General features: G+C 43.2%; 3 protein-coding genes across 3 annotated transcripts; 2 read left to right on the forward strand and 1 right to left on the reverse strand.

The window, feature by feature from the left end:
- Positions 1-1,294: 1,294 nt before the first annotated feature.
- Positions 1,295-3,292, forward strand: mgst3a (microsomal glutathione S-transferase 3a). The gene is made up of 6 exons (XM_079284703.1): positions 1,295-1,436; positions 1,767-1,892; positions 2,125-2,198; positions 2,323-2,380; positions 2,626-2,698; positions 2,799-3,292. Exons 2-6 carry the CDS (start codon positions 1,776-1,778, stop codon positions 2,936-2,938), a joined length of 462 nt encoding a protein of 153 aa, XP_079140829.1. The 5' UTR covers positions 1,295-1,436; positions 1,767-1,775; the 3' UTR covers positions 2,939-3,292.
- Positions 3,293-3,565: 273 nt separating this feature from the next.
- On the reverse strand, positions 3,566-8,996 carry LOC306789194 (uncharacterized protein). Its single transcript, XM_079285016.1, has 5 exons — positions 8,777-8,996; positions 7,726-7,977; positions 5,809-6,117; positions 5,554-5,720; positions 3,566-4,719 (listed from the first exon to the last, which is right to left on the reverse strand). Exons 1-5 carry the CDS (start codon positions 8,841-8,843, stop codon positions 4,675-4,677), a joined length of 840 nt encoding a protein of 279 aa, XP_079141142.1. The 5' UTR covers positions 8,844-8,996; the 3' UTR covers positions 3,566-4,674.
- Positions 8,997-18,856, forward strand: LOC306789192 (importin-13-like). Its single transcript, XM_079285014.1, has 21 exons — positions 8,997-9,684; positions 10,291-10,416; positions 10,576-11,210; positions 11,290-11,430; positions 11,513-11,654; positions 11,775-11,941; positions 12,148-12,268; positions 12,477-12,624; positions 12,783-12,964; positions 13,049-13,075; positions 13,186-13,320; positions 14,166-14,312; positions 14,536-14,616; positions 14,726-14,863; positions 14,977-15,073; positions 15,152-15,204; positions 15,287-15,353; positions 17,510-17,568; positions 17,696-17,785; positions 17,982-18,163; positions 18,339-18,856. The coding sequence occupies exons 1-21, from the start codon at positions 9,616-9,618 to the stop codon at positions 18,430-18,432; spliced, it is 2,901 nt and encodes a 966-aa protein (XP_079141140.1). The 5' UTR covers positions 8,997-9,615; the 3' UTR covers positions 18,433-18,856.
- Positions 18,857-18,859: the final 3 nt, after the last annotated feature.

The following is an 18,859-nucleotide window of genomic DNA, read 5'->3' on the forward strand; positions in this document are numbered from 1 at the left end:
TCAACCTGTTTGCCGAAGCATGGCCTTGATTCACCTCAAACATTGTTCAGTGTTCTACATTAGACAGAATTGCAAAATGTAGAGGACTGTAATCCCTCATTTTAGAGCACGTCAGTCACATTTTACCTTTGCAAGAAGTTGTCCTGCATTTTTATCTTTATGGTTACTCTGCATTCATAAGACCTGTTTTGTCAAAAAGACAAAGACAAAAAAAACAATCACCACAGCACCAAATTGTTGTTTGAGTGACATAACAAAATATAACATAACAGTGTAGAAGTGACTCTTGGCCTGCTGAACAAGGGACACCACTGACAGGGCTTTGCATGTCTCAACCTGACCTGATATGTGATACAGGAAACGGTGTTCTTTGAGATCCTTGGTCACTTCAAAGCAGGGCAGATTGTTGGCAGCCCTCCATTGGTTTACCATGATCAGAGCCCTGGTGTTGTGAACTTGCTCCCTGGCACAGCTTGGATGGAGTCATCATTAATGTCATTACTTGCACCTGTGCTTTTCTTGTCATGTCAAGTGAAAATGTCTGTCATAAAAAAGGCCGTAGAAGTTGACACTGTCAGATGAAGTGGTATCACCAAAAATCCTATGAAACAAATCCTCACTTTATATCTGCAATATCTTCTATAATTAACCATATTGAATAATCTACTCAAGCAAAGATAAATCTTCATAATAAAAGAAATGTGAAACCTGTTAAAGTAAAACTATTCGCAAAAAAAGCAAAGAATAGAGATAAGGCCCATACATTTAATTCAAATTTTGCACTACACTGAAAATCTCACTGAAGTAAAAATACATAAGTAGTATTGTTGCAGCCACTTGCAAATGACTTATAGTGCTTAAAAATGCTGTTGTAAGTTTATACTGTCATATATTATATGAGTGTATGATCAATATTATTGATGCCGCCACAGAGCTGGTTGAGATGGAGGTAATTTCATAAAAATGATATTGTTGGGTAGTTGAATCTATATTAGTGCATCATGTAGTAAAATGCCAACATGTTTTGTTTTTAAAATGTTTGTAAAGTAACGCGCAACTAAATAATGTAAAAAATAAATAAAGTGGAGTAAAACATAAATGTCTTTCTTGGTCTAGTGCGCATGTCAGAAAAATTGAACTGATTATTTCAGGAAACGTTTCTGCAGAGCACTGTATCGTAGAGCGAACCGGGTGTTCTCGTGACATTTAACACAAGTTTAAGGAAAAAATCATTTTCATAAACGGCAGACTGCAGTGGGCCACAGGCGGCACACCACGCCCTTGTGTTACCATAGTGTTACGTAAGCCTTTACGCATGACGCACACCGTGAACGTATAAAGAGACAGACGCACCCGGAAACACAGTCGAGTAGGTTTTTTGGACGCTTTAGTGATATCGGTCAGTCGCTGTTTTTCACACGAGCTACATCTTTAAGGTAAACTTTTTGTATGTTATCCTCTCAAACTTGTTGGTCTAACCTTGATGGCGTCGTCGGTGTCCTCATTTGACCTTTTGCCTTTCATGCGCCCGTGCTCTCCGGTGTGTTTTTTACAGCCTCTTTCTCCTGTTTGCGTTTCCCCTGATTTCTTATCTATGAAAAAAAATACTAAGAGTTAAGCTAAACTCTAAAAGTAAGAGGTATTACTTTCAAAATGAGTCAAAAGCTGAAATGACAACAATATATACGCCTGTACATGTATGCACATTTTTATGGAAATAACTCAAACTAATTCAGGTTTTTTTTTTTCTCTTCCTCTCTCTCAAGATTGCCAGGATGGTTGTGCTTTCCAAAGAATACGGATATGTGGTGTTGACTGGCGTTGCCAGTATAGCGATGGTTACACATCTGGCCATTAAAGTTGGCAAAGCCCGCAAGAAGTACAACGTAAACGTGAGCAGATCATTGGTTTATGTATGCATGTATGCATGCATGTATGTATGCATGTATGTATGCATGCATGTATGCATGCATGTATGCCACTCTCTCAATCATACTGTTTAAGAGCTGCACCTCAACAAGTCCACAGTCCGCTGGCATAGTTTTATGCTTGAGCGGTGTCTTTCTGTGGCTCATGTAAAGCACTTTGAATTGCCTATACAAATAAACTTGTCTTCACTTGCAGTATCCTCAGATGTACAGTGACGACTCAGAAACTGGAACCATTTTTAACTGCATCCAGCGTGCACACCAAAACACGTATGTATGAGCAATGCAACTTAGCTTTGCACCCTCTAGAGTGCTGTTGCGCCACGCTCTCGTGATTCATAGTAACAATGGGAAAAGAGGTGAAAGTTAACATGCGGTTGTAACCTCTCACCAGCCTGGAGATCCATCCCTCCTTCCTTTTCTGCCTGGCAGTTAGTGGTTTGCATTGTCCGGTAAGTTTCTTTTTGCAATGTCATACTTACTCAACACCAGCATACCTGTATGCATATCTATATATGTATGTAATAAATCTTCAGCAATTAAAGCACAAAATTAGAGTCGGCCTAATGCTGTCGTTTTAAACTAATATAATGATATGCAGGGTTTCTGAAGGAAATGTTTACTTTAAAAAAAAATTGTAATTCTAGAATCCTGTCATAAGTGTGTTACCTTTTACTTGTGTGTCTGGTTACAACAGCGTCTCGCCAGTGGACTTGGAGTTGTATGGATCATAAGCAGAGAGGTGTACGCATATGGGTACTCTACAGGAGGTAAGAAAATGTGGAGCAGTCCCTGTTTCATTTACAGCTTCTGCTTTTGTGACGTAAAGCAGGTTGCAAATGTGCTATTAATACTTTCCATCTCAATCAGATCCTAAAAAAAGGATGTGGGGCTCGTTTGGGAACGTGGCTCTGCTCGGGATGATGCTGACCACCGTCTGCTTCGGCCGCACCCTGCTTGGCTGGACGCGACCACTGAGGAATCCCTTCTGTGCCACTAACTCTTGCTAATGACGAAGTCTTCAGGGTGGGCTCACCTAGTCAACCACTTTATAATCAAAGCAGCTTCATAACCCGTATACTTTGCAACACATATGCTAACCGCTGACCAATTCAACATTTGAAGGCAGGTGACATTCATGTTCAGTGACCTGACCAGTTCTCCTTCAGGCTGATGGCTGGGGAGTAGTCTACATGCACGATCTGTCAGTTTGTCTTGATAGTGTTTTCACCTGCACCCTGATTTCTGAAGTAGTTGGCCACAAGACATAAGATATATTTCTTTATTTTTGTGTCTTTGTCTTGTACTGTAAACAGGGTTTTGGCTGGTCATACGAATATTAAACATACGTTGGTTATAAATTATCTTGTGCTTTATTTATTTATTGCGTGTTGAAAAGGTATTTATTGACTGAGGTTTTGATAACTGCAACGTTTGTTTAAGGGAGCGGCTTTCTTTTTAAGCTGTGCAATTGTTCAAAGTCCACATTACTTGTTGAGGCAGGTGGATTTGTATGTCTGCACACAACCAACTGCGAAAGACAATAGCCGCCACAATGACTCGGCATAATGCAGAAGAACTCGGCCACCTGCTATTGACTACAGTATCATGATTTCTGATTTATTATCAAACGGGAAATCTTCATATCAATTTCTTACAGTACACATTTCAATGACATTCAATCATACATCACTGTTGGCACTTAACAGTAAAATAACTCTGAATACTATCGGTAGAAACTGATACAACAGCTTAGTTCCAGCACATTTGCATGATACACCAGCTAATACAGATAACAATCTAAACTGCACCTCTTCTCCACTCAAAGCATTTGAACAAACACCATGTGCAGAAAGAAATGCATTTCTAAATATGCATTTTACAACTCTTAACAAGATTTTGTTTTAATTTTACAAATTGCTGCTGTTAAGTGTTTATTTCGTGGAGCAAGGTCTCTTCTTAGTGTGGATTAAACATTCATTGAAAACAGAATAACTGTTTTAAAGACCAGAATTGGACCATGATAAAACTTCCATAACACATGTGGTTGCAACAAGAATATTTTCCACACGTAAGTTGAATAATGCATTTGAGCAACTGAATTAGATTTGGCTTCTACTGTACGATATTCTTTGTCTGTTTTTCCAAAGTTATGGCTTTTGAACTTCATAATCAAGACCTCAGCTTTAAGACAACACTACTAACCTGGCAGTTTGGCGTGAAAGTGCACTTCACTCATATTTGGTCACCTAAGGGATCATAATTTATATGCCTTAAATATTTTAAGCATGTTGGCAACTTTCCCATGCGTCTCTCGCTCTCCTATTTCTTGCTGGATAACCTGAGGTTGTCTTTCATTGGAGGACTTCATGCAACCTTGATCCACATTACCTCAAATGGCCCCTAGAGGGCACTGCGGCCATTCAAGCCACATTAAAGTGCTGTGCATATGAGGGAGTAAGTCAGGGGTGCAGAAGCACAAACAAGTCTCCACTAGGCTGAAGATCTCTGGAAATTTAAAGGGAATGTGGAAAAAAGTGCCTCTGAAACCTCCGATTTAAAAGACTCAATGGATCCTTCTCATGGAACCACAGATAAATATATTTTTCTATCACTAACCCAAAACTCATCTGCAGTGATGCAGCAGCATCCAGGCAAAGGCTTTTCTGAGATCCACACTGGTCTTCCTTTGGTGTCTGCTTTGTTTCTGTTCTCTGAGTCGTGGAAGTGACTGAGGATGCGTCCATCAGTAGGTGTACCTGGAGAGTGGCGTGTCCTCCATCAAATCATCCTGGAGAAGAATAAGTTTACAAAAAGGTGAGAGTAGGTCAATGCTTATACGAGGATATTTAAGATAAGCATAAGGAGTTATGGGAATAAATGTCATATGTAACTGAAAGAACTGACTGACTTGATTTTGTATGTTTGTGTCTGTTTCTCCTCTGAAAATGTCCCCTTGCATGTGTTTATACATTCAAAGAGCAGGATTCTATAGTTTCTATGTTTAATTAGCTGCACCACTGACCTTCATGAGAGTGATTTAAGACAAAGGGGATAGAAGAGTTGATATTTTAAAGTTCACAGCTGATTTTACAAACAGTGAGCTGGGGGATTTATAGTTTCAATTCACAGCGCCACAATGTAATACGGCAATGCCAGAAAGTTTTGGCAATCTTGAAGATTTTCATTTAAAATATATATCGCTGCCCACTGATGAAAGTATTGCAATATTTATATATTTGCAGTATTACAAACTGGGTGTCTGTGGTGACCTTTTGACTTTATACACATAAAAGATGTAACCATGCACACAATTCTGAAAACTTGAAGCTCATGTAATAACAAGAAGACTCAAGACTACTAAACTCTAAGCACAATCCCATTCACAGTCTGGGTCAAGCTCCCACACCCCCAGATCCTACATTTCCCAAAATGCAACTGCAGTCTTTTGTTACCCTCATTGCCTGGTTAATCACTTGTTTCAAACTCTACACCTCCAGTTCATAACAAAATCTAAAGCCAAACTGAGCTTATTCTCCCTCAGGACAAGTAAACTGAAAAACAAATGCTGAAGTGCCCCTTTAATCACAAGCTTACTGTATTGTAATACATGTATTTATCTCACCATGGGTAGATCCTGAAGCCGATGGAACTCTGGGTGGTTTGTCTGCTGGCGGAACTTGAGGAAGAGGATGACGAAGACGATAGCGGTGGTGACGATGAACACTGACAGCAGGCCAGCCAGCAGGGGATCTAGAGGGGAGCTTGAGCGGTAGCGGGGCCCCTTGAGGTCTAAATGACACACGAACGGACAACCGGAACAAAACAGTTAACACAGTTGTAAGACACAAAATGAATAACATTACTCTCATCACCTTACCTTCATCTCCCACATTGAGTTCAGATGGCACGTCCTGGTACGTGGGCCCAGCGGGACCCCGGCCTGGAGCGGAGGTCAGGTGTCCTGTGGTTGTCGGCTGTGTGGAGGCTGTGGTCCGTGACTCAGACTGTGGCCGGATGGCGGAGGCGTGGGCTGTGGAGCTCGGATCCTGCACTGTGTGGGCAGGCTGAGATGAAGAGGTGGTGAAGGGCTCCGTGGTCACAATGGCTCTGCCATCAGCGGTTGAGATGTGCGGTGGAGGGGTGGTGCTCTGTACAGGCGGCGCAGATGAAAGGTAGTCTGCGGCAGCTGAAAGTGGGGATGTGAAGGCAGCGCTGTATCAAAACAGCACAGAGAATTCTTCAAAGGAAACGAACCGTACACACAGCACACTGATGTAACGCCACAAAACCCTGTTAATAGAAACTGATCACTCCCACTGACATTAACACAGATATACTGTTAACTTGTTTGTATTTTCATGCAGCATACTAATGGTGGTGGATGCTCACTACGGCATCTTTCCAGTTTTGCAGTGGCTGATTCAGATAAACCACATGTGTCTGTAAGAATGTGCCAAACACTCCGCTGTAAGTCACCATGCAAAGATATGCATGAAGTATTGCGGTGTTGATGGATTTAACAACACAAAAATCTAAAACTAGATCTCGATGATCGGCAGAATATTTATTGGCAGCGATTTTGATCATCAATTAATTGTTTGAGCTGTTGCAAAAAATGGCAATAATTTACGAGTTAGCTTCTTATGAATATTTCCTGTTTTGTTTTTAGCTCTTTGAGTGAACTTAATGTGCTCCGGGTTTGGACGGAGAAAACCAGACATTTGAAAACATGAAATACGAGTTCAGGGAACTTCACATTTTACAGACCAATCTATTATTGACATAACCGAGAAAATGATCAGGAGATGAACCGAGAATGAAAATAATTGTTCGTGGGAGGCCTGGTGAACACAGTTGGAAGTTTCACAAAGCTATTGTAGGACCGTTCTACTGCATAACAATTCACAGGAGTTTTTTTGTTTTCTTTTAAGTCACTGCTTTCATTTTCTCTATGAAACTGGTGAATATACACACCTGCCTTTTCCCTCTTTCAACATGAGTATATTGTTACTCCACTATAAGCACGTGGCTCTTTACATCAAGTTCCACAGCTCATGCTGACAGCTGGGAAAGGGGGTGTGTTCAAGGAACTTTGTACGATGGGAAATTACAAGTCAAGGCTTCCGTTCTACCATTTACATGTAGAATGAAGAGACAGGCTGTAATTAGTGCTCCTGTAGGCAAAGCACAATGGGTAAGAATGAGAGTATCCTTGTGCATTTTCTGCATTCAGTCACAAAGCAACTTAAAGTAATTACTGAAGTAACGTGTAGCTTTCTGAAGAGAGGGATAACCTACACCTTACTCCACAGGGACAGACAGAGAAGTGACGACATCAGCTAATAAGAAAGCAAGCGTGTGAACAGGATGGCATGATGTCATGTTGTTTGTTATGCTGCTCAAAGAGGCAACAGGGCATCAGCGTAGAGAGTTATATTTATCTGATCTATAAAAGGGAATCTCTTAGATGAGGTTGCGACACACATTCTCAATCTCATAGCAGTCAATGTCAGGGGTCAGGAGAGGAATACGTTCCCGGAGCGCTGCTGGCAGTGAGCCTGAGAAAGAGCGTCTGTGTTTGCAAACAGGCAGCTTTAAATGTGTGGGATGATTTATTTCAAGAATCAGGATGTAAAAGTAGAGTGAAAAGAACGTGAAGTAAACAGACTGGACTGGAAAAGGATATATGCACAATTATAGAATTATTGACGAGCTGATGACAGTCATGTTTATGTCTTGAAGCTTTTAGAGAGCGGCAGCATGTAAACAGTGCATGCAGGTTTGTCTTGTATACCTGAGGGTGAAGGAGCAGTCATGACGACGGGTACATTCATGTGTTGAGATGTAGCCACTGCAGAGTGCGTTACAGATACTGCATTTGTCGCAGCCTCTGAATGGACTGTTGCTTTGGTCTTGGTAATGGTTTCAGTTGAGGTGTGTGCGACCTCACTCCCAGGATCTTCTGTCAGGTCAGGCGATGCTGAGCGTCCAGCATAACTCGGGAAGGCAGCCAGGGTGAGGACAGGAGGCAAGGCACTGCTCTGACCTGTGGAATAAAAGAGATATGAAAAAGGTATTGAACATTGTATTTTTTTGGCTATAAAATCGTGTCTAAAAGAATTCCCAGAGCATAAAGTGGAATATCACTTTGGCCAACAAACAGTCCAAAACACAAATATCTGCAGTTTACCTTCATTGAAGACAAAACCCTGCGAAATGATTCACATGTGAGGAGTGGGAACCAGATCATTTCTACTCATTACTCAAAATAATGCTCTTCAAAGATAATAGTTGCAGATCATTTTTCTGACATTCAACTGCTTGATTAATCTACTAATTGCAGCTAAAATACAAACAAACACAAGTGTTATGCATTCGGTGCTGTCCTGCATTCAATTATATAAAAACGAGAAACTATGAGAAGACTAAATTAAGTACCCATTAACGTTTAAAAAATGTGCACATTACTTATTAAAAGTTCAAATAAATAAATAAATAGATGACTGGTGAACAGAAATCATAATATGAAGAGTAATCATAAAAAGGAGACAGAAACGCTCATCTCTTGAACAAAGGAATCAAAACAAGCGAACTATAAGACATCAATAAAATAACTGAACATATCGAAATCAAAATGCAGCCATCAGCCTGCAGCTCTGTGTCAACTATCCATGAGATCAATAGACATGTCTGGAGCATCATGTGGGAATCGATAACGGGTCCAACTCGCGTCAGCAGGATGTCAGGTGAAACACATACTCACATACACACACACACACACACACACACACACACACACACACACACACACACACACACACACACACACCAGGATGACACCTTACCTCTCGTCTGCGATGAGCCGGTAAGCACCACCAACACGCAAAACGCCAAATTCATTTCAAAGCGCATCTCCTCCGCGGCCTTCGCATGCGGATCGCAATAAACACAGAGCAAAGCGGGCTCTCTTCGCAGAGACTCCGCTTCTCAGCTCTCGGAGGTTGTTTCCGTTACGTGATTTGACAGGGCACATCATCGGCGCTAAAAATATCCTGAGGGAGTCGGGCAGAAGAGAAGTAGGGGTGTGGCCGCACGCCAGCCTGCATGCGGGCGTGCGGGAGTAGAGAAGGCTGCACGCGCTTCAGCGAACACGCGTCACCGATCTCACTGCAAATGAATGTTTCACTCTACGGCTCTTCCTCGTTTGCTGCCAGTAACCTCATCCCTGAATCTATTCCTCCGACATGCACCAGTTTGCGGTAGCTGTTGCTCCCCCAATGCTCCAATCAGACGCCAGTGCGTCAGAAGCGCAGTTGTCTGCGTCAGGAGCGCCTGTTGTAGAGCGCTGTAGCGTTGGACGCACGCGAGTTTTACTGTGTTCGTGGTTATTGTAGGCTTGCTGCGATGTTATTGACAGCGATTAAACGGTGGTAGGTGAGTATGCGTCAGTGTTCGCTGGTGGTAATGTGAGACAACAACTTTTCAGCCCCCACAGAGGTCAGCGTGTCGTCATGCCTGAGCGCGCGGCCCACATGTGCACTGTATGGACAGCTGAATGACCCGCTGCGTCCTCAGTGCGAGGACAGCGTCTCCTCGTTTTTTAAATCACTGCTTTTTGACGACCAGGCTTTAATTTCGGAGGGATTTCAAACGGCAGCGGGGAGACACCTTCACGGTGCGCCAGATGGAGCCTCCAGCCAATCCGGGAGACGGTCCGGTGGAGTTGGAGTTCACGGTGGAGAACGTGGAGTCGGTACGTTTCAGGAATCAGCCACTTCACATGGATGATTGTTTATTAACTACAGCCTACAGATGAAGCTTGTAATGCCATTCAGAACACGAAAGCTAATTTCAATTTTTCAAAAATAAAAGTTGCAGCAGCATCATTATCTCGTATTTATCTGGATATATGTTGTATTTAATACAATAACTCAAATAACAGCAAAACTATTTCAAACAGAGTTTGGTTCATCATAGTTCACCACAGGAAGGTTGGACACACTGGACATTTTGTAACATGATACCTTTATAAGCATATGCTGTCCTAATAATAACGAACACCATGTGCCATGGATTACTCGCTATGACAACACATTTTTTTACTCCATTCAAACAATTGGACATCCAGCATGCATCATCATTAAAGTGTGTTCATGCAACTCAGCGATTTGATGAACAACCTGTTGCACAAAACACAGATGCATCCATTGTCATTACTGTATCTACTCAGTCAGGAAATATGGGGATACTGATGTGTGTTATGATTATGATTTGTATCCACAGACATCGTCATCCTTATCTGTTGTTACCAAATTACTTTCAAGTGCTTCCTTTTTATTGGCTCTTCTCCGCTCCTCAGGCTCTCTACCAGCTGTACTTTGACCCGGTCATGGAGCGTAAGAATGTGGCCCAGAAGTGGCTGACCCAGGCCCAGGCCTCTGCACAGGCATGGCAGTTCTGCTGGGCCCTGCTTGGCCCCGACAAGGTGCGTTGCTTCTGCTCGAGACGTCTTTACAAATAAACACTATTTCAGGGTGCAAGAGCATAAACTGGTTGGTTGGTTGGTTGTCCGTGCAGATTGGAGCTGCAGGAGGTGAATATTTTGTATATATCCATCTGTTACAGTGAGTCTGTCTCTTTGCAGCTCCCAGAGGTTCAGTTTTTTGGCGCCAGCACCCTCCACACCAAGATCTCCCATCACTGGAGCGATCTCCCCACAGACCAGCATGAGAGCCTGAGGATGCAGCTCCTCTCCCACATCCTACACTTCTCCTCTGGGCCCAAAATGGTGCTAACCAGGCTGTGTGTCGCCCTGGCCTCTATGGCTCTGAACTTAATTCCACAGGTCTGGTCCCAGCCGGTGGCGGACATGGTGAGGGCCTTCCAACCGCAGAAGCCCGACTCTGAAGGCATCTCTGAGGCTGCCCAGGACCCTCAAGCGCACTGCCTGGCACTGCTGGAGCTCCTCACCGTACTTCCAGAGGAGTTCCAGAGCGGCCGGCTGGCTCAAGCGCGCCGTACCCAGCTGAGGGGGGCCCTGGTTGGGGAGTGGGCAGTGGTGTGTCCCTTGCTGCGTCAGCTGCTCCAAAGCCAGGACTCCTCCAACCAGGTGAAGGAGAAGGTGCTACGCTGCCTGTCCAGCTGGGTGGGGCTGGACGTGCCGTTAGGGGAGAGTCACGAACTGGTCCAGGACTGTTTCGGTGCTCTGTCCAACCCAGAGCTGTTCGACACGGCTGTGGAGACGATAGTCAATGCCATCTCGCAGCCTGACAGCCAAAGGTGAGAAACACGGCGCTTCAGAAATCCATTAAGGCCACAGTCAATTTCCAGGCGTGTGAATCACAACCTGTCTCTGCAGGTACATTGATGCTCTGGTGAACTTGATGCCTCTGGTGCTGGGTCTCCATGACCAGCTGAAGACAGCGGCTCAGGGTGGCGACATGGAAACCTCACACGGTATCTGTCGTATTGCTGTTGCTATGGGGGAAACACACTCCAGGTACACACACGCACACCCCGTCACCCACTTACCTGGCTTCGGTAAATGGCGTGTTTTGTTTATGTTTGTTTGTGTACGACAGGGTTTTGTTGGAACAGGTGGAGCACTGGCAGGAGTATCTGGCTTTGGTTAACATGATTCTTTTCTGCACTGGCATCCCTGGGCACTACCCAGTCAGTGAGACCAGCAGCTCCCTCACACTCACCTTCTGGTACACTCTGCAGGTAGGGTGAACCAAATGTATGAATACATGTAAACAAGACAATAGAAAGTCACTCATCTCTGTTAAACGTGAATATGTTTGACACCAAACTTTCCTTCTAATATATTTCTTGCATGTTCAGGATGACATCTTGTCTTTTGAGGAGGAGAAGCAGGCAGTTTACCTGCAGGTCTACAGGCCGGTTTACTTCCAACTGGTAGACGTACTACTACATAAATCCCACTATCCCTCCCAGGACGAGTACGCCTCCTGGTCTTCTGATGACAAGGAGCAGTTCCGAATTTACAGGTAAGACACCAAACTAGTGGAAGTTCTTAAGGAGCACTACAACTGGATTTTACATCCTTTCTCACAAAAAAGAAAGCTCCAAAAGAACATGTCTGCACCGAATTTCATGACAATTCATATCATAGCTGTTAAGATACGTCTGCCAGTGTGGATGGAAATGGTAGCAAGATGATCGACTATGTCTCCACGTCTCTTTTGCATTTCAGAGTGGATATTTCCGACACTCTGATGTACGTGTATGAAATGCTGGGGGCAGAGCTGCTCAGTAACCTCTATGACAGGCTGGGCAGACAGCTGATGGACCCACAACAGTCAGCAGTCTGGCAGGTAAAGTCATTCATCACCGACTCCCATTCCATGCACATCTACCATCTCTGCAAAGTGTTCCCTGCGTGATATTACAAAACGCTGATATTTTCTTATTTAAATTCTATTTCCCCCCATTCCGTCCTTACTGTGTAACTCTGTACCTCCCGGTTGTATTTCCCCTCTCGTGGCCTCACGTGACATTTCGGGTTTTTTCCTCTGTATTCAGGACACAGAGGCCCTGCTATTTGGCTTCCAGTCCATAGCTGAGACGATAGACGTGAACTACTCGGACGTTATCCCGGGTCTTATTGGTCTCATCCCCAGAATCAACATCAGCAACGTTATGCTGGCTGACACTGTCATGTACACCATAGGTACCTAACAGACACGTGACTTTAATGTTTTACATTCGAACATTATTACAACCAGCATTATTAATGGCCATGGATGTCTTTCTGCCGTCTGGTCTGCACTCAACCACAACAAACCCATTTACACTCACTGTCCATGACATGTACCTCGTGTTGGCCAGGATCCCTGGCTGAGTGGCTGGCTGATCACCCGGTGATGTTGGGTGGCATATTACCCATGGTGCTTCAGGGCCTTGTGAAAGCAGAGCTGTCTGTGTCCAGTGTATCCACCCTGAAGAGGATCTGCAGGGAGTGTAGACATGACCTCGGCCCCTACGCTCAGGACATCCTGACCATGTCACAGGTCAGACACGCAGCCTTTAAAAAAAATTTAAAAAAACATCGGCGTTATTACGGTCTTTCTATTAACACCCGTGTTCCTCTGCAGGACGTACTGGTAAAAGAAATCCATAAGGTGAGTAAACAGCCTTCAACATTCACCAGTTCTGTCCTACTCTGTACACACAAATGCACCACCAAGTGTCTCTCTGAACACATTGTGTATCTGTGTGTCTGTGTGTGCAGAGCAGCCAGTGCATGTGGTTGATGCAGGCTCTGGGCTTCCTCCTGTCCGCCCTGCCAGTGGAGGAGGTTCTGGGCCGACTTCACTCTCTCATCACCCCTCACGTCCAGCAGCTGGATACACTGGCCCAGCAGGAGGTACATGCAAAGAAACTCGACAAAACTTCCACAGAAACTCACAAATACTGAAATAATACCTGAAGTAGCAGAGGTGCTTATTTTCCAAGTACAAATTGGATGAATCAAGAACACTATACTTCCAAAGCACTTTATTGTTTTGGTGCTAAATTAAGTACAGAAGGTTAAATACTGTATTTTACTGCACTACTTTAAAGTGTATTGTCCCTCTAGTTGTACACACTTCACTGTACTCATACGAAATACTTAATTTGTAAGTCAGCTTCAATAAAAAGGTACAATTTAAATGGATTTTCATATACAATTTGAGTGAAGTATCTTTTGAATATAATATGACAGTAGTCCAGTGTATACTAATAATACCAGATCAATTAAAAGTGATTGCCCTTCATTTCACACGACGCAATTACAATGTTTTACCATCATACTTTTAGCTTCAATCATCTAAAATGTGAGTACACTCAAAGCTTATCTGACTGTATTGATAAAAATGACGGATGGATTTTGTTAAAAAAGTCGGTTATTGCACAAAAAAAAAAACCTGCCTAAATACACAATTACAAGTAGTTGATTGCATTTAAAATATGCATGGTAAATATAAAATGAAATACATTTTACTGAGCTAATAGACACTCGCATGCAGGGGGAGGTCTCAAATCTTTGTTGACAAATTTAGAAAACACTGGCTTCCTTGTAGTGCAGCACTTTTGCAGCTTTTGACACAACTTCTACAGTAACGGCAGTAAAATTGCTCTTGACTCACACAACCGCTGTCATATTCGACAATATCTTTCCTTCTTCACAGGGCTACATATCAAACCCTTCCACTTTGTCTCCCTTTACAGCCTGATCCTACGAACAAACAGTCTATCGTTCACATCCTGGGGATGCTGTCCAGTCTCTTCACCACTCTGGACATCAACAGACAAGCAGACAGCTTAGAGGGAGCGTCCAGCCCAAGACCCACTCCCTCACAGAGCACACAGAATCCAGTAAGTTTAGCTCCAGACAACTGGATATGGGTAGCTCCATAAACATAAATCACACCAGCAACTGTATCTGAATGATATCAAATTACCTCAGCTGTTTCCTCATACACCAGTGAAATAGTGAATCAACCCTTAGAATGGGCCTTGTGCATCAATATTTCTAAACATGCTAAATATTGAAATGAACCATACTTATATGAAATATACATACACATTTTGTTTTTAGGTTGTTGTTGTGCTACAGCAAGTGTTCACGTTGATCCAGAACATCCTCAGCAAGTGGCTTGATGACTCAGAGGTAGTTGAGGTAGGAGGGTTTTTCAATGCTTGCATAAATATGTACGTGTACGCTGATGTATGTGTGTGTGTATGATTTATCTTTGTGTGTTTACTGACTCACAGCTCTCTCTCTCCAGGCAGTGTGCGGGGTATTTGATAAGTCAGTTCGAACCCTCCTACATGATTTCGGGCCCATGGTGGCTCAGCTGAGTGAGATGCTGGGGCAGATCTATTGCGCCTTCCCACAAGCCTCAGCATTGGATCTGGCACGGCAGGTACACCCCCCACAGATCAGGGCATGAATAAAAGCATTTTCCCTTCAAAACTGCAATTCAGACGTTTAACATGCTTTTGGGATCATATGGCCTTCTCTTTTCATTTTGTTTAGATGGTTCACATATTTGCCGGAGAGGAACATCACACCTCTAACCTCAAAAGCCTTATTGAGGTTTTGACTTCTACCACACTTACTATATTTCATCAAGGTAATAAAATCCTGTACTTAATTCAAATTTACTTTTAGACATACGTTTGTCTCGTCTCATCTTATATTCAATGTACAGGTCCACGGGATCATCCTGATATTGCAGAATCATTTATGCACCTTCATGCTCAGGTGGGTTGCGTATTCTTGTCCATTGTTGTGCACGTTTGCAGCTCACAGGAAACTTTGCCTGATTACCTTGTGCTTCATTTAGATTCTTAAAAGGAAGCCTGATATGTACCTGTCTGACCAGTTGGACGTTAAAAGGCTGTTTTACTGCGGTGAGTATCATTATATGGTTGTACTGTATACACAGATGTGGAGATAGTACTAGAATATTGTGGGCCTATACTAAAGTAAACGTACTGTCACTTTAAATTAATATTACTCAAATAAAAGTAAAAATACTTGTGTCAAAAATATACAAAATAGATTGCATGTTAACTTTTACACAACTGGAACAACATCAGCAACAAAGATCCCTTCTGTCCAGACCAACAGATGGACACTCCGCAGTCTGGGCATAAAACTGATTATCAATTATACAAAACATACAACTGATCAATTCTATAGATATACAAATGAACTAGAATTAGACAAAAATAAAACGAGCTATGGACACAAGGGCGACAATTAATTCAGAATCAACCGTAGAATAAAACATTACCAAAGCAGACAATTATTTTCACCGCGTGGCGCGCGCACACGCGCAACTACGCAACGAAGCGGTCGATGACGTTCCCAAGAGAGTTCAGCGCCGCGTTGATGATGCACTCACCTGTCTGCGCGGCACCGCCAAGTCCTCCACAGCCTGCTCCTGGCTCAACTTCTCTACTCGCTCAGCCTCAAAGCATCATTTAGTATGCCAGGTACAATAATGCAAATTACAACCACACCCCACATGTGGCCCGTGAACGCAAACATTCTCAACGTATCATTTCCCCCCCCCCCCCCCCCCCCCCCCCCACCGTGGAGCTCTGTCCTCCTCCTGTATTCCAACACGAAAACAATCAGTAAATAACACTTATATAATATAATATAACATGTTCATTTATTGATATGCCCCTATGGACCTTGTTATAGGAGGTAAAGATCAGGAGAAGTAAACATGAAGTGTAATTATGAATACTGATGTTAAATTAAGCTATGATGAGTTTTCACTGTTAATTTAACATCTCTATTACATGTTGATGCCTCCATGACCAAGTTAAGCAGATGAGACTGAGGACAGCTATGTAGAAGAGAAGATGTTCACTTTGTCTAATATGTTGACAGAGTTCTCCATGTGTGTCCTGGTGTTCTCATGTTTCCTTACCTCCTCATCCCTCACTCCTGTAACTGTCCGTGCTGGATCTGTCCCCGTTGTTTTAAAAAGCTAAATAAATGATTAGCATGACGTCATCCAGCTAGCTAACCTGTCTGGTGTACAGCTAGTACAGAAGCTTCATGTACTGCTTCCCTTTCCCGCGAGTCTGCTGTCTGATTGTGAGGTCAGGCTGATCTGATATCAGCTCTTTGGCTGCAGAATCTCCTCAAAGTTCTCCTCTCAAACGGGTCTTGGAGGAGGAGTGCTCGCGTGTCGAGACTTCTCCTGACGAGAACGCGCAGCGAGGGGGCCTGATCATTCTGGCCCACAGCTGAATCTATTTGAGGGCGCTGATTGGCTAAATTGTATGTCACTCATTTATATCTTGAATCAGCAATTGGCTAAACTGCTTCATAGACCCGTCTCTTTTGGGCCAAAACGATCAGGCCCCCCAAGCTGCGCGTTCTCAGAGTGTCATGCACACAGACAGAGAGCACGAGCAGAGAGCACACAGACAGAGAGCACGAGCAGAGAGCACACAGGCAGAGAGGACGAGCAGGAAAAGCATATATTTTGCGCAGATATCATATTTTACACACATTACTGGGTACATTCCATAGTTCAAAAACACAAATATTGACAATTTGTATAATTTATTATAAAAATAAAAAAAAGTCTTTTTTTTTAATGTGGCTCATGGTGGGGCCATGCCCCATGGCCCTCTATTGACCAGCCGCCACTGACTATACTTGTGCTACAAAGCAGGCTGCATCAGTTAAATTCCTGATTTTGGAAAATACTCAAAAAAGTAAAAAAAAAAAAAAAAAATACCTTGTTTACGAGAGTAAATGTATTTCGTTACTTACACCCCTCGTGGTCGTATGACTCAATATCGAATGGTATGGTATCGAAAAATGGTATCAAAACTGATTAAATTGAATTGTAGAGGATAATATGACCCCACATGTTTGATTCCATGCAGTCTAAAATGTTGCATTGCTTTTTTACAAATGACTGTGTTCAAAATCAAGACACAACCTCACTCACATCATTTTGATATTCTGCCTGAGACAACCATGTATCTCATCAGCTGAAGCATTCATTAAAACACATCTTTGTATCTGTTTTCAGGGATTCTGACCCTGAAGTTCCCAGAGACGCTCACAGTGAAAGCTGCCACGCTATTCTTTGTAAGTTGAGGCAGAAATGTGCAACTTCAAACGATTCAAACTAAGCTATAGTTTGAAAAAAGAAAATCTCATTTCATCTCATGGGCTCACAGATTCATGTGTTGTTGTTTTTGTCTGTACCTGGCAGACGGAGCTGTTGCCTCGTTGTAAAGACATGCCCACGCTTGGCGAAGTGTTGCAGAGGGATGGCAAGCTTCTGACTGAGACCATACTCCAGGTGAGTCACACAACTAGATAAGAAAATGTGAATCATTACCCTGTGTACTGTGAGTATTGATTTGGAGAGCACCCACTCTCTCTTTTCTACACTTCCTCTTATCAAACCAGAGCATGCATTTCATCCCTGATGTTTGCTCTCATTTCAAACCGCCACCAAACTGTTTTCTAACGGAAGGCTTCTATTTGTGTCCCAGGCGATTGGAGGCGAGTCCCCTCGCAGTCTGACGGAGCACTTCTCTGAGGTGTTGTTTAGTCTAAACAGACACTGTCCAGCTCTGCTGTCCCAGTGGCTGACAGAAACACTACAGACCCCAGGATTCCCCTCCGCACAGGTCTCCACAGAGCAGAAAAACACCTTCCGTCAGCAGCTTCTGAGGTGACGATCACACTCGTCACAGCTTTTAAACATCAAATCTGTGTTTTTGTTTCAAAAGGTGTTGTGTTCTCTTTATTCCATCAAAAGAAAAGAATCAGCCGGCTCGGGTCTTTCTGTATGAAGTTATTAACATGTTTCAACTAAATTTATTTATCATGTTTTTTCTTTTTTCCAGGGAGCAAACCCACAAGCGTCACGTTAAGGATATCGTGAAGGAGTTTTCTCTGCTCTGTCGGGGCCTGCAGGGGTCTGGATACTCTGATTACTAGACTGAGCTGGTAGCACTCCCGAGTTCAAGAGAAAGTGATGAAAGAAAACCCCAGAATCGCTTTGTTTCAATGATAAATGGTGCCAAATAGCACTGATCACTTGGGCAGGTGAAAGTGGACAACAGAAACCATAATGCTTGGACTGAACCAGAGCAAACACAGATTAGGTGGACTGTTGGCATGAGCGGACCTCTGTGCAACAAGTTTCCAATGAAAATACCTCTGCAAGTGCTCAAGCAGGATAAAAGGAAAGGAAAAGGTGTCACACTGCCCTTTACTCTTCTCCAGGAATGGATCCAAACCCTCCCTCCATCAGACAAAGTGACAAACAATAAACAGTTCATTCTTTGCAGCTGCATGAGCAACTGTGTGTGTGTTCACTTATTTATTGTTTCTCTTCTCACACATTATCAAAATATAGAAATCC

Source organism: Melanostigma gelatinosum (assembly GCF_949748355.1).
Source record: "Melanostigma gelatinosum genome assembly, chromosome: 15".
Lineage (NCBI taxonomy): Eukaryota > Metazoa > Chordata > Actinopteri > Perciformes > Zoarcidae > Melanostigma > Melanostigma gelatinosum.

Coding starts and splice junctions, on each gene's coding strand:
- mgst3a (XM_079284703.1), top strand. CDS start 1,776: ATGGTTGTGCTTTCCAAAGAATACGGATATGTGGTGTTGACTGGCGTT. Junction 2,199..2,322: donor CAGCGTGCACACCAAAACAC/GTATGTATGAGC, acceptor ACCTCTCACCAG/CCTGGAGATCCATCCCTCCT. Junction 2,699..2,798: donor ATATGGGTACTCTACAGGAG/GTAAGAAAATGT, acceptor CATCTCAATCAG/ATCCTAAAAAAAGGATGTGG.
- LOC306789194 (XM_079285016.1), bottom strand. CDS start 8,843: ATGCGCTTTGAAATGAATTTGGCGTTTTGCGTGTTGGTGGTGCTTACC. Junction 5,721..5,808: donor ACTCAATGTGGGAGATGAAG/GTAAGGTGATGA, acceptor TGTGTCATTTAG/ACCTCAAGGGGCCCCGCTAC. Junction 4,720..5,553: donor GGCTTCAGGATCTACCCATG/GTGAGATAAATA, acceptor ATTCTTCTCCAG/GATGATTTGATGGAGGACAC.
- LOC306789192 (XM_079285014.1), top strand. CDS start 9,616: ATGGAGCCTCCAGCCAATCCGGGAGACGGTCCGGTGGAGTTGGAGTTC. Junction 11,211..11,289: donor TCGCAGCCTGACAGCCAAAG/GTGAGAAACACG, acceptor CTGTCTCTGCAG/GTACATTGATGCTCTGGTGA. Junction 14,313..14,535: donor CACAGAGCACACAGAATCCA/GTAAGTTTAGCT, acceptor TTTTGTTTTTAG/GTTGTTGTTGTGCTACAGCA.